The sequence below is a fragment of the Ammospiza nelsoni genome, chromosome 6 (assembly GCF_027579445.1).
Source record: "Ammospiza nelsoni isolate bAmmNel1 chromosome 6, bAmmNel1.pri, whole genome shotgun sequence".
NCBI classification, from domain to species: Eukaryota; Metazoa; Chordata; class Aves; order Passeriformes; family Passerellidae; genus Ammospiza; species Ammospiza nelsoni.
This window is the reverse complement of record NC_080638.1, coordinates 62408123-62423405: the sequence shown is the minus strand read 5'-3', so window position 1 is coordinate 62423405 and position 15283 is coordinate 62408123. Positions and strand designations below refer to the sequence as shown.

The window sequence follows — 15283 nt, the reverse complement described above, 5'->3', positions numbered from 1 at the left end:
TTATTGAAAAAGCCAAATCACACCAAAGAGTGCAAGAAACAAATATTCACAGTTTTCATCAGCCACAAACAATTCTAATAAGAATTACTGCATGACACTATGAGCATCTACTTCTCTCTAGGCCTCACAACACTTCTACTTTTCCTCTAAGCTTTAGGATGCTTTTTCCTTCCTCTTGGAAAGAAATTGCATGGATACAGCTCAAAAAAAACCCTGAAGCATGTAAATCTAACATTTAACTGAGACAAGCAAACTAGAATTTAAAGCTTCCTAAGCCAGGAGCACTACAAAAAAAAAAAAAATTAAAAAAAAAAAAAGAAATCGCCAATTACTGTACCTTGGGAATGCTTTCTCTTAAGACATGCAGCATCTGATTTCTCCTTATATCCTCTCCATTTGAACAAAGAAGGGAGGGAGAAGGGAGGGAGGTAGTAGAGAACTAAAAGTAAAAACACTGAGCTTCAAAGTAAAATTTTTAAAAGGGGTGTCATTTTTTTTTTCATTAGAATCACCATTTTCAGGAAAAAAAAAAGGAAAGAAAAAGTCACATTTTCTAGAAAGAACTAAAATGTATATATTAAAAAAAAAAAACCAACAAAAAACCAAGAGATTTTGTAGCAAGTCCCAAACTCAATATTTTCACTCTTCACAAGCAGTTATGACATCACAACAGAGCTAAAAGCATCAGTAAAAGGCACTGGCACGTGGTGTCACCAGGGTCACCTAAAGCATCATCCCCTCCCTGGTACAGGGTAGAACTTCCTAAATGTGCACTAAAAACTCCATTTTAAGCACAACTCTGGGGGTTTTTCCCCCCAAAGAGCGTAAGAGGATGGTTAAAAGTTAGATTAGACAAAATCTCCTGCTCTTGCCCTGTTCTGCAAGGTTTCAGCACTCCCTCATCCAGCAAAGTGAGTGACATCCCACACTTGTGTCACCTGCCCCAGGTGTGCCCACAGCTCTCAGGGCAGGTGTAAATGAAATGTATTTATTGCTGCACATCACTTCTCCGGGGGGGAGGAAAATCAAAATAAATTCTCAGAGCTACAGCACTGAGGATTCCACAGAATAATTTAATTTGCAATACTGCACTGGCTTTTTACTTCCCTCAGGAAGAATCAACACAGGAAACTCAAGGAAAGTAGAGGAAAAATTGCTTTTCATGGTGAGGGTGGTAAAATACTGAACAAGCTGCTCAGAGAGGTTGTGGAGTCTGTTGCTGGAGAGACTGAAAATCCCACAGGAAACATCCTGAGCAAGCTGCTCTCATCAGAGCAGGGAGGCTGGGTTTGAGCATCCTCAGAGATCCCTCCTGACCTGCACAACTCTCCAAGTCTATGAACAGGAATTTCCCATCTAAAGGTTAACTTAGCTGTGAATTTTTTATACAGTGAGAAAATACTATTTGAAAGCTAAGACAAAAAAAAAAAAAAAAAAAAAAAAAAAAAATCAGCTCTTCCAAATGCAATTTTTAGAGGTTTTGTGGCCTTGACCACACACTGAAATTCTGTAAGAAAAAACCCAACAGAGTTCTGCTGTCTCAAAATCAATGCATCAGAATATTAATTCTAACTATGTCTATCATGGAATCACAGACTATTTTTTGGCAGAGGCACTGCTGGGGTTCATCTGCTCCAATCCTCTCCACAGATCAGCATCAACTTCAAAGTCAGATCCAATTTCAGGTTTGAATCAGGTTGCTTGGCTGATTTCCAGCTGAATTTTGAGCATCTCTCTGTGCAAATACAAAGAGCTGTATCTGTTCCTATCCCACCTTCCTGACATATGGGTCTCCTCGAGCCAGGTCTCATAAGCTTTTGGAGATCTATTTCACACCCAAGATTGTCTAAGGTAGCTGAGCTAAGGCATAAAATCAGCAGGATGGCTTCTGTGGGAGTGCTGGAAACAAAAAGGTTTTAATAAAAGGCAAAATAACAAAGATCTTTACAGAGAAAAACTGATCTAGGTGCAAGAGGCCCCTGGTAAAACACCTCACAAAAGTGATTGGTTTTTTTGTTTTCTTCTTTTTCTAGTAAACTGCCCAGGCTGGACTTTTTGGCTTCTGTCCCATTAGCCATCCTTAAGTTTGAGGTGAAGTTCCCCAGGTCCTATGAGATGTCTTTCCACCTCATTGAGGAGAGAAACTTCTGGGCTTATTTCCTTTTTAAAGGGACAAAAATAGTTTTGTCACTCCATCAACAAAAACCACATTCCTATACCTTCCTATCCCATAAGTAAAGCTTTCAGCTTCACTCCATCATCACTAAATAAATATATCTGAAAAAGGTCATGAAGCAATGGATGATAGGAACTTTACTGGTCTTGTTTTATCTGACAACAGCCTGGATATGCCAGAAATCTCTGCAAAATGCTGCTCCTTTGATGGGCTACTTCAGATAGGTGCTGAACTCACTGCCTGCCAAAGCATGAAGAAAAGGCAGTTTCTAAATCTTCTGTCATTCTGTAAATTTTAAACTTATTTACTGCTACATAGGTGTCCCTCTCCAGCTCTCCTGGTGTCCTGGAGAGGGCTCTGAGCTCTCCTGGAGCTTCTCCTCTCCTGTTGAGCACTCCCAGCTCTCCCAGCCTGGCTCCAGAGCAGGAACAGAATTCCAAAGGGGTCTCAGCAGAGCAGGGGGGACAATTCCTTCCCTTCACCGGCTGCCCAAGCTCCTTTTGATCATAAAATGCCCCATTTCTGCACCCTGCCATTACAACAATAATTCATCTGATGCACTGAAGGGCATCAGGCACCAAGAGGAGCCACTGGCATCAGGCACCATAAACCAAGCTCGTTTTGCAAGGCATGAAATTGAACACTTTGTGAGGATGAAAATCAAAATGCAAACTACAGTTGTAAGCAAAGGAGTGATTTCCAGGCTGCCCCATGGAAAACAGAGCCTGGGGAATCACTCCCTGTCATCTATGCTTGCTGTTCCCTTGTGCTTTCTGATCCCTTCTGCATTTAAAGCTCCTTGTGCTCCCAAAAAAAACCCCAAAGAAACCCAAAAAAAAACCAAACAAAAAAAAAAACAAAAAAAAAACCAAAAAAAAAAAAACGCCAATCTTTTATTTGTAAAGAATAACACAAATATCAGCATGGGCATCATGTTATTTGTTAGCTGCAGGTTGGAGACTCTCCTCCTGAATAATTCTGCACTTTCAGAAGAAGGTTTGCTAGGATTAACAGTTTAATAACATGCCATTTATCCCTCCTATCACCACCAAAAGCCTTGGATGAAGCTTGGTGATTTCCTTGTTAACACGCTGCAATCCAGGATTAATAAATGAATCAGAATTAATAAATTGAATAAAATTAATAAATTTAATTACTGGAGTAATCCTTGGTACAAAGGGGCTGTTACAGCACCTTGTATTAATTTTGCTAAGGAATCAGAGGACCTGGTCAGTTTTTCATCCCTCACAAGGTTTTATCACAGCACTGGGAACAGTCACTGCTTCCCAGTGGATATTTCCAGATTTAGCTCAACTTTTACTGATCATAAACAACAGGTACCTGTACACCCTGATGACACCAAAAACTGCTTCATACAGGATGCAATTACAGCAAAATGGAGCATTTAAGAAATTTATAAACTGAATTCAGCTAATTGTGTTTATTTCACCAGTTGCAGAGCTTCTCCCAGTGCCACTGCAGATGGCATTTGTGGATGCCAGAGGATCCAAGAGGCATTGAGAGGCAAATTAGAATGACAAAACCACTTTTCACACACTGTCAGCTGTAATTGCCCTGCAACTCTCCTATTATTACCAAAAAAACCTTGTTGGAACCTGCTGGTGACTTGACATATATACCATTGAAGTGATGCCATACATAGCTTGGGGGTTTTGTTTGTTTTGGGGCTTTTTTGGTTTTGTTTTGTTTTTTGGGGGTTTGCTTTTTGGTTTTGCCTTTTTTCTTTTCTGACTTTGGTTTTAGAAAAGGCACTGGCACCTGAATTTGGACTTTCTTTTTCTGATCTTTTACGTTTTCATAAATATCAGTGGTCTTATCTTTCTCATCACACTCCCCAGTCCATCCAGCATCAAAACCAAAAATTTCTGTTCATAGTCCAGACTTTATCTGAAAAAAATCCCAACCCTGACCTCTCTTATTTACTCTATAAGGAGAACCCAAGTACCACTGCAGCCTTCCCTCAAAAATTAAACTACCAAAGGCTGGGAGCACTCAGGAACCACAAAGATTTGCTTTCCATGTAAAAAACCATAAATCCCTGCCACTAACAACCCTGAGCTTTGTGCCTCTGGGACAATAAATCAGAAATACAGGTAAAGTGCCTTTCCAGAATGATGACTGCAAAGGCACAGAGCTGTGGCTCAGGGCTCACACCACTTCATGCACCTTTTGGACAGAGCTGTTCTAGCAGGAAATTGTTCTGCAGCCTTGGACAGGTGAAAAGATCTTTTAAAGTAGCACAAATAAGGAAAAAAAATATTCACAAAGCCCTCACTAGTTTTGAAGGGGAGTTAGAAACTCTCTGTAATGCTGAAAAAACTCCCTAAATCAAGAAATGACACTTTGGTTTTCTTTACAGTGATTACAGAATTTATTGCTGGGCTTCCAATTTATGAATAAGGCTTTACTTGTGTGGCCACACATAAGAAGTCATGGCCAAAACACAGCCATTCCCACACTGGGTGACTGCTCTGCACAAAGCTCCACTTCAAAAATAAAGTTTCTTTGTAAAGAATAACAGAACCAAATCCCTGCTGAAATATCTTCAGGGCTTTCTGTACCTGAAGCTTGTGGTTTGTAGATTGTTCAAGCAAGAGACAGCCAAAAGTGTGAAGGCCAAAAATTGTGATTTTTTGCTGTGCAACACCTGCTCTGAGCAATCAATTCAACTGTGTACATTAAATAATAGAGCAGTAATTTCAGTAATTTTGAAAATGTTCCATGCAGCAGACCAAGATTCTCAGCAACACTACCTGAACATCCTCAGCCTGCCCATTAAAATGTAAGGACTTCCCAACAGAATGCATGCCCAAGATTTACTGCAGCTGAAAAATAATAGATCCAGCCTGAATCAAAATAGAAAATGGAATGTGATTTGTAAAAATGATCCCACTCCCTTCAGGGCAGAATTAGGGATGCTGAGAGAATGAGGGATTGCAGAGAACAATCAGCCAGTTTGCCTTTGGACACTGACCCCTATTATCCCATAAAGAGATTTTAGTTTGAAATGAGATTTCAAACACAATTAGAAGATATGAAACACAATGGGAACAAGATATTTCTCCATAACTTTCATTTTTACAGCATTCCCCAAACATGCTGCAGCAGGAAATACCACACTGGAAAATGGGAGAACAAACTGATATTCCCCAATTTCCAGGATAAAAAACCAAAGCAGATCATATTGTTACTTAGGAAAAGCACATCTCAAGTGTCCAAAAAAATGTATTATAGTGATCTAAACAATCTTACCCTCCTTCCCATCAACAGGTTTGGATATTTCCATATCAAAGCTCTCCTGCAGCTGCTGGCCTTTGAAGCGGTTGAGGTGCTCCTGCTCTATTAAATTACTTTCCTCCTCTTCCAGAGGCTGCCAAGTCCCATCAATAAACCACTGGCCACGCATGACAGGGATCTTTTCAGACTCTAAAAAGATAAAAATACAAAAAAAAGAGGGTTTTTTAAAGCAACCAATCACAAACTGAGAGTAGGAAACGGAGTGTAATTGCAAACCTGAGCTAATGAGATTTCCCAGCTGTGTGTGAGGATGTGAGAGAGGGACAGAAAAACAGAATTCCAGAATGTTCTAGGTTGGAAGAAACCTTAAAATGCATCCAGTGCCACCCCTGCCATGGCAGGGACACCTTCCACTAGCCCAGCTTGCTCAAAGCCCCATCCAGCCTGGCCTTGGACACTGCCAGGGCATTTCCAACAACCCAAATTACACATCAATTAGCATAAATGGTGGTATTAAAAATTCAAGTTTGTTTTTTTTTTTTAATTAAATCCAGTGTTTTACTGAGGGCTGGTTTTGGTTACTGCTGTTCTTGTTTCAGTTTCAGTTCTCCAAATGAGGAAAGTGGGGGCTCTGCATTTGCTGTGCATGTGGCAGAAGAAAAATCTCTTAAAAAAATATAACTTGGTGCTTATTCTTTATCAAATTGGGCTTCACTGTTGCCCACACTTACTACAGGGAGCAAGAACTCCCCTCTTACACCCAGGACAATGACATTGTAATTCAGCTTTGAATTCCTCCTCCTACATCTGGAAAATCAAGGAGAAATTCAGTGACCCACAAGCTTCAAAGATCCCAAATCCAGGTTTTTATGGGATTAACAAATTTGGGTTTGCTGAGAGCACAGAGCAGTGGGACCAGGGACCACCAGTGCACACTGGGAGTGTACATATATGTATGTATGTGTGCACATATATATATATATATATATATATATATACATATACATACACATGTACATTCCCAGTGTGCACTGGAGGTCACTGGTCCCATTTATATATTTATATATATTTATACATTTTAATATATTTATTTTAATATATTTATATATATATTTATATAGTATATAATATTTATATATTTTGTGTATATTTTATATATATTTATATATACTTATATATTTATATATACTTATATGTATACAAATTGATATTTTATAAATATATATATTTATATATTTATATACATATACACATATATATAAATATACACACATATACCTTTATATATATAATATACATATACATACACACACATATATACACATATACATATACATACACACACACACATATATATATATATATATATGTTTGTATAGACCGACTCAGCCAAAACCAAACATCCTGTGTGTGCTACACTGACCACAAAGATTTAGCTCCACAAAGCAAATTAGAACTCAACCACAAAAAAAGGCTTAAAAAAAAAAAAGGAGATAAAGGGAAAAAAAAAAAAGGATTCACTGTTCCAAGATCTGCTCTGACCTGGAACAGGGTAGAAAAAAGCTGGCAAAGGAAATTAATCCTTGAAAATATGAGGAAAACCAAATTTCTGAGTAGCTGTAAAATGCACAAGTCATGCAGAAAATGCAATATTTAATGAAAATTTAGATGAATTTAGGAGTCTACACCCATCAATGCAGGGTGAAAGATGAATATTTATTTTTCATGAACTGAAAGTTAACCACACCAGGCTCTTTCCTTAACCTTTGCTGTATTCCCAGACATTTTACACCTGTCAGAAATTCACATTTTTCAGAGCACACAGACCCAGCCAGGCTGCCCTGCCAAACAAAGCTGTGTCTGTAGGAAGAAATGAAATGTGAGGGGACATAAAGGCTCCCATTGTGGCTGCAGCAGTGACAGGGCTATGTCAGATGTTAATCCTCACTGGGAAAATCTGTGAGCAATTCCTTAATTCTTGACTAAGCAGCCTGATGAGGCTCCATTCACTGAATCCACAGGCAGAAATATGTTGGTTTTTTTTTTTTTTTAATAATAATCATATGAATACTATTTTGTACTCCAAACTAAGTGAATACAAGACACCTCTTTTACAGTTCTGAAGGGCTTCAAGTTTTTCACATGGGAATTTCCACCTACAGATTGCTAAAATTCTAACCATCAAGTATTAAAGTAAATATTTTCAGGCTCTTTTTGCCTGAGAGAAACTTTCCCAGAGTGGTTCCTTATAAGAACAGTCCAGAGGACTCAACAGCAGCTCTCAAACAGAACCTGAGCCCTTCCCAGAAAGGCTCAGCCAAGAAAAACTTTGAAATGAGAAAAATTTTCACATGAAATCTCTGCAGAACACTTGAGTTTGGGAATAAATATGATATTAGACTTTGGAAAGGGTGTTAATACGCAAATATAAATTATTTTTAGATCCAAAGACAATTAAGGAGGTTTGAAAAACGGAGTGGGGTAGTTCTGTTGTTCTGTTTTCCAGCTCTGTGGGATTTTAGGGGGGGAACAAGGTATTGCCTTTTTTTTTCTTTTTCCTATTTCTTTAAGCAGTTGCACACTCTCAGAGCAGCCAAACCAGCCTGAACCACAAACTGCTTTTATTTCCCATCACAAGCTGAGGGGGGGGGCAGGTTTGAACCCTGAGCTACAGGAAAACCTCAAGAGAAAAGCACCTGGAAGGGCAGGAGGAGGAGAGGAAGGCAGAAAATGACATTTCCTGCCATCAGCAGCACAGCTTGGCTCTCAGAAACCTGACCACAGAGCCCTGCAGAGCTGAGAGCATCAAATCTGGGATCACAGCACACAGAACCACATTTTGGGGCAGGCAGGAGAGCTGGGGGTGCTGCCCTGGAGAGGAGAAGGCTCCAGGGAGAGCTCAGAGCCCCTGGCAGGGCCTGAAGGGCTCCAGGAGAGCTGCAGAGGGACTGGGGACAAGGGATGGAGGGACAGGACACAGGGAATGGCTTCAAACTAAAAAAAGGGGAGATTAGGAGGGAATATTACGGGGAAATGAGGGTGGGGAGGCTGCCCCTGGATACCTGAAAATGCCCAAAACCAGGTTGGACATTGGGGCTTGGAGCAGCCTGGGATGGTGGGAGGTGTCCCTGCCATTTCAGGGGGTGGCACTGGATGGGATTTAAGGTCCCTTCCAACCCCAAACCATCCCAAGACTCCCTGATAACCTCCAATTCTATGACAACTTGTGGAGAGACTGAACTAGAAACAAGTTTCAACATGTTTCAAAATAATGGCCTTGCAAAAAAACCAGATATTTTAGAGAATTACAACTGTGAAAGATGCATTGCAGTAGGACCCCATGGGATAAAACTAAAGGTGATTGGTGTTAGAAGTAATAACAACATCCTGCAGCAAAAGCTAATAGGCTGGAAAATATAAGGTATTGTAACCAAGAAATAAGTGAGCTTCTGATAAAACTGCATTGAGTTTTACATCTCTTGCATCTCACTCTTCATCAAGACTGATAATGGAATAAAATCTTTTAAAACACCTCTCAGTTACCACATCTCTGTAAAAGCTGAGAAAACCAACAGCAACCAGAGTTCTAAAGGTCCCCAAAAGCAAATGAGACTTCAGTTAATGAAGACAGGGAAGTGCATCCGTGGTAATTCCATGCAATACTCTGGATGGCATGGGGAAATCATTTCACACACAAAAAAGGGATTTTTCAGAGAAATCTGTGACTCTGGGAAAGAGGCTCCTAACCACAGCTCCTCTGTTTAATACTGCACAGGGCTGTCACTGAAAAACTCCCAGGTTTAGTCCAGAAGATTTGATGCAAACTTACAACAGTAAAGAGCATTAAAAAGTGATGAACCAGAATTGCCATCTCAGCACCCAATTTCACAATTCTTCAGCCCTCATCCACCTTCAATAAATTAATTCATGCCTTGCACCATCATATATTTCAGAAAACTTAAACTAAATTCTTTCACTTACTTTTGTTTTATGGAAGAGTTAAAGACACTGGAATTACATCATGTTGTAATTTAATTTATTTTTTGTCAATACAGAATTCCAAATCTACAACATGAAGAGTTATTTATCCTTATCCCTACAATCTCAATCCCTAGGAAAGGATTTGCCTTGATTTCTTTACTGCCTTAAGTCTTACACCATATAATCTGCAGCTGGCAGTGCTTCAGACTGAAAGATATCAACATATTTGACTGGTTATACACTTCCATGGTTTATTTATAAAAGAATTTCTAAATAAATCTGAATGGTGGAGATTTAAAGTAGATGAAAACCACTTAATTTTAATTAGTCACACGTATTTTACCACTTCTGGAGGAAATCAGTTTAAGAGATTTACTCTGCAACAAAGGATTTATTTATTTTTGGACAAATGGGTCTTTTTTTCCCCCTGAAAATCCAAAGAATAAAAGAATACAAGTGCTGTAATTAATGGTGTGATAAGAACACGAGTGATTTGCATTATAATAATCACGAAAATCCTCTGAATAACGAGAATTATGTTAAAATAAAAACTGTAGGCAACATAAAAAATACACCATGTGCGTGTAGTGTATGTGTAAACCCAGCTACTCCTCACATCTAATAGAAATTGGAATAAAAACCTGGCTAATCCATCACAATAAAGTCATAACTGAGCAGCATTTGCCTTAATTTCCCTTCTAAAATAAAAATTCCATCATTCATTTCCTGCCACCACATCGCTGGACAGGGCATAGCCTTAAATTTCAATTTTGCACAGCTCAAAGGAGCCTTTTTCAGGACCTGCCTTGATTCAAAGTGAGATAACTCAGAGATAGGAACTCACTGCTGGCCCAGCCCAGGCACTCCTGGCACTCTGCAGCCATCAGCCCCAAGACACTTATGATGATTTGCCCACAAATGAGATCTAAAAGGTTAATAGAATATTCAGAGGCTCAGAAATTTAAATTAAAGCTGGTGCTTTGCTCAAATTGACAACTCCCAGCTCTCCAAGCCCAAAACCAAGAAGTGAGGCAAGAAACACAAGCTTATAAAACACCACCAGGCTGAGATGTTTTTCAGTGTAGTAATTTCAGATTCCTGATTTTTTGGTGCTGTAACATTTCCTTAAATTTGATTTCCTTCTTCCTGCAGTAGCAAACAATTTGCAGCATGTGAGAATAAAATCTGCACAAGCTGAAGGCAACTTTGGGGCTGCAAATGTGGCATCTAAAACTGAAAGTTTTATATTAACTTTTCAGTTATAGTTAAAAGTTAACTTTTCTTTTATAAAACTGAAAGTTTTATATTTAGTTAAATAATGAAGGGCTCATACATTTACCGAGGACCTGGCCTGAAACACTTCTCTGGGCAACCTGTAGCAGTGCCTAAATAAATAAATAAATTAATAAATACACAAAAATATACTCCAGAATAATATCAAGGGTGCTGTTGGAGAATTTCTAAAAATTTGTTATCCATTCCTATTATATCAAGCCTAAAATCATGTTCTGGGTATATTTCATCAAGAATTTTAGGGATAGGACAAGGAGATAAGAGTTCAAACAGTAAGAACTGGAATTCAGGTTAGATACGTGGAAGAAATTCTTGTCTGTGAGGATGGTGACGTTGTAATAAAACAGCCCCAAACTAAAATTGCATTATTTCATGTTTGCTACCTAACGTAACACACTTAAAACTTTAAAAAAAAAAAAGTTTAACATCGCACACCTTTCTAGCTCTCCCTCACTTTATTTCACAACACAGCAGGTGACTGACTCTTAAATAAACAGAACCATTTGTTTGATGCCAGCCTGGTGACCTCCCTTTGTCCAACCACAGCCAGGTGTGACCGGTCCTGCTCCGCCAGAAGGGAAAATCCTGCAGAGGAGTTCAAGGGTGAAGCCTCAGGAAGCTCCAGAGGGACACAGAGCCTGAGCTGAACAGAGATTTCACTCACTGAGCAGTGAAAATCATTGTTTTGCTGGTTCATCCAGTAGCTCCCAGTTGCTCCATTGAAGCAATTTGTAAATTCCAGGTGCAAGTTACCTTTGAGTTTCAGTCCCACTGGCACAGGTGGGATTTTCCTTCCAGAGCAGCCCAACCTGTGAGCCTCAGTGTTGGCTCCACTGCTGGATCCCAGAGGCAGCAATAGATGTTTCTTCTCTGCTGCAAACATGGAATTGCCTCTGATTTACCAAGACTGCCTCAAGTATTCCAGCAACAGCCTAAAAGTGTTTTTCCCTGAACTGTTTTTGATCATTTCACACTATGAATCCAGCAATGAGGAATGAGAGGCTGCTCTGTGGGGCTGGTTCCAGTCAAACACAGAAGGAACTCCACAAAAAGCGATAAATGCGCTCCAAGTCATCAACTGCAAATCATCCCAAAACACAGAATCACAAAATGTTTGGGTTGGGAGGGAAATTCAAAATAATTTTGTTCCACCTCCTGCCATGGCAGGGACACCTTTCACTATCCCAGGCTGCTCCAAGCCCTGTCCAACCTGGCCTTGGGCACTGCCAGGGATCCAGGGGCAGCCACAGCTGCTCTGGCAATTCCAGCCCAGCCAGGAATTCCCAGTTCCCAATCTCCCACCCATCCCTGCCCTCTGGCACTGGGAGCCATTCCCTGGCTCCTGTCCCTCCATGCCTTGTCCCCAGTCCCTCTGCAGCTCTCCTGGAGCCCCTGCCAGGGCCTCTGAGCTCTCCCTGGATTTTCTTCTCTCCAGGGGAACATTCCCAGCTCTCTCCTAGCCTGGCTCCAGGACATAATTTTATCAGGAAGGATTTTCCTGCTTTAAGGTAACAGTTTAATTACCATATCCACAATTGTTCTTTCCACAGACCTGATCCTGATGGTCCAAGCCAAAATCCCAAAGCTCACTTTACAGGCCATATCAAGCAGGAAGAACTCATAAAAAAAATTAAAAAAAAAACAACCTTAGACTATCAAAACATGAAATGGGCTGCAGTTTTAAAGTTAGAATTTTATTTTTATTGAATTCTTATCCATTAAAGCAGTTCACTAAACTTCAATCCTAGTGCTCTGAGGCACTTCCACCAGTGGCATTTGCTGCTGGAACCACTGAGTTTGTCCTTTATCAGCTCTTTACCCCCCAGGGACACCTGCATTTTTTAAAAAACACAAAAGAACAATTCCTGAGCCACATGACCAAGCATGAGCACCCCCAAAATTGAGAGTGTGCTCCCAGCCCATCCCAAAATGTCACAGGGCTTTTGCACAATGCCACCCTCACACTCTGAGTGTGCTCTCCTGAAAGCCCTGCTGTGCTCCCCAGCTCTGCCAGCGCACACAAACACTTGGAACAAGAGGTTCCTGGAATATCGTCCAAAATAAAGAGCAAGATTGTTTCAGTGCACACCTCAGACCTGCCACTAATGAACAAGATGACAGCAAAGGTTATTGTGCCCTTGGATGGCTTCAACTCCTTCCTTCTCCACCACAGGGATTATTTTTCTGTTTCCTCCTGAACTCCCTTCCTTCCTCCATCTTCTCCAAGCCAACTCCAGAATTCCCTACGCCTTCATCCCCATGTTTAAATTTTCCTTCATTTACAACCTCTGTGGGGTTTCCCCTACCAGAAAACCAGCAGGATTTTCACAGAAACCCAGAATGGTTTTGTTTGGGAGGGACCTTGAAGACCCCCCAGCCATGGCAGGGACACCTTGCACTGTCCCAGGTTGTTCCAAACCCACACAACCTGGCCTGGGACACTGCCAGGGGCAGCCACAGGTTCTCTGGGCAACACTTTTAGTTTCTTTCATTGTAAATTTCACTGCTGGGCATCCCACTTGAACCTCGTGTTTATGTGTTCACTAACCCTGCTATTTACAAAATCTGTGGAGTTTCTGCTCCCCAGCCCCTCACACAGCAGTGACCTTTTCTCAAACCACTCCCTCACCCTCACTGTTTTCAACCTTTCAACCGCTCCTGCTTCTTATTTTAATTTCTTGTTCCTGCTTCTTATTTTAATTTCTTGCTCTTTTGCAGATAATTTTTTCCTGCATTTAATTCATCTAGGCCTTCTCCTCACTAACTGGCACAGCTCTCACACATCCCTGTGCTCCTCCAAGCGCTCTGGACAGGGTGTATGGTTTGGTTGGTGCTTTCAGTGTTGTTTTTCCCTAAAAGAGCATCACACACACAAAAATTCACCTGTCACCAGTCCTTAATTCAACTCTGTCACCTCCAAATTCAATCCCACCCCATTCCTTTGATCTCGGCTCTGTCCAACCCAAGTTCAGGCCTGAATGAACTCAGAGCAGAACTCCTCATCCTTCTCATGCCACAAACATTTCCTGCTGCCACAGTTATAGCAGTAAACACAATTTGTAATCCAAATATTCCCTACACCTCTGCCTTCGTCCTTGTGGACCAAATCCAGCAGGAAAAGTGCTGGCCCACATCAAAGGACAAGCACAACTTCCCAAGCCAAGTCCTTCCTCAGCTACTCTGCTGTAGCTGAGCCATCCACGGGAGAATTATTTTCGTCCCATTTAAAGGAGAAAGACAGATTAATTTTGATGAAATATGGTTAAATGAAATATAAAAGCTGGGCTCAGGGAAGAAACTTGCTCTCAGAGACACTTCCAAGTGCTGCCACCTCAACCCTGGCCTAGTGAAAGAATCCCAAAATTCCCAAGCTCTCTCTGCTGAGAGGCAACAAAAACCCCTGAAAATACAAACAAATGTGATTTAATACATGGAACACTGCAAATCTGGAAGTTATTTCATCTAGGTGTGTTAGGTGACAGGATCCCAGAGTGGTTTGGGTTGGAAAGAACCTTAAATCCCATCCCTGCCATGGCAGGGACACCATCCACTGGCCCAGGGTGCCCCAAACCCTGTCCAGGAACACTTCCAGGCCTTTTGGTCAGCAAGGAATTGGCCAAAAATTAAGCTACAAGATGTTTTTGAAATGATGGCACAGTAAAAACAGACACAAAAAAGAACCCAGAAAGATTTTGAGTAGTGAAAGCAACGTTTCATCTTTACAAAGTGAACTGTCACTGTTTTATTTGCCAAAGGATTACACACCTAGAGATAAAAAAAAAGCCATAAAATTTCATTCAGGACTTCAGCCTTCAATCAAAAGGTCCTTTATAGAAAGGAAATTGTTATCAACCAAGTTCAAAGACTGTCCAACACACTAAAACCAACGTTTAAGTGTGCTGTAAAATGACAAAAAACACTGCTAAAACCAGACTAAACCAAATGAAAGTCACAAACAATGATAAACTCTTGATTTCATTCCCTTAATTTTCATCTTGATCAAGAAGGCAGCTAAAATTGTTTTTTAAAGCAGCCCAATTCCAGTCTGAGCAGAAAGATCTTGATTTTAAGACCCAGTAGTCCATTCTGTATTCACAGGTATTTCCAGATTAAAGCCAGTAAATTATCTGTTATTTCTATACATCTTCACTCAGGGATGGTTCTACTAAACAAATTTGGTTTTAAATACAAAAATTGGCTTTTTACTTAATAGACTTTAGCTACTGTTAGGTAGAAAAATAATATACATTACAAAAACAAACAAAAAAATTTCAACTTTACCAAGCCTTTGTCTTGAAGTGGAATAATTTAAATAAATACACTCAACTTTACAATGTACCCATGAAGAAAAGCCTGGAAAAAGCAAATATCTGACAGGACAAGGGTTGCATGGGACAAACCCACAAGCCAGAAAACAGAATCCAAAAATTCACAGACCATGGATTTAACAGGCTCACACAGGACTTTGAAAACTCCACTGACAAACTCCAGAGCAACATGGTTGTAAAGCAGCCCTCTTCAACTGGGAGGGCTGAAAAGGGCTGGGTAATTTAAGATTTAAACAGAAGACCCTTG

The 15283-nt window shown here is 40.4% G+C and overlaps 1 protein-coding gene across 1 annotated transcript in view; it reads right to left on the bottom strand.

The window, feature by feature from the left end:
* DDHD1 (DDHD domain containing 1) overlaps positions 1-15283 on the bottom strand; it is a 66918-nt gene that overhangs the window by 48039 nt on the left and 3596 nt on the right. The window contains exon 2 of the mRNA XM_059475022.1: positions 5450-5623. Within this exon, the coding sequence (XP_059331005.1) occupies positions 5450-5623 (174 nt within the window). The remainder of the gene's footprint in view (positions 1-5449; positions 5624-15283) is intronic.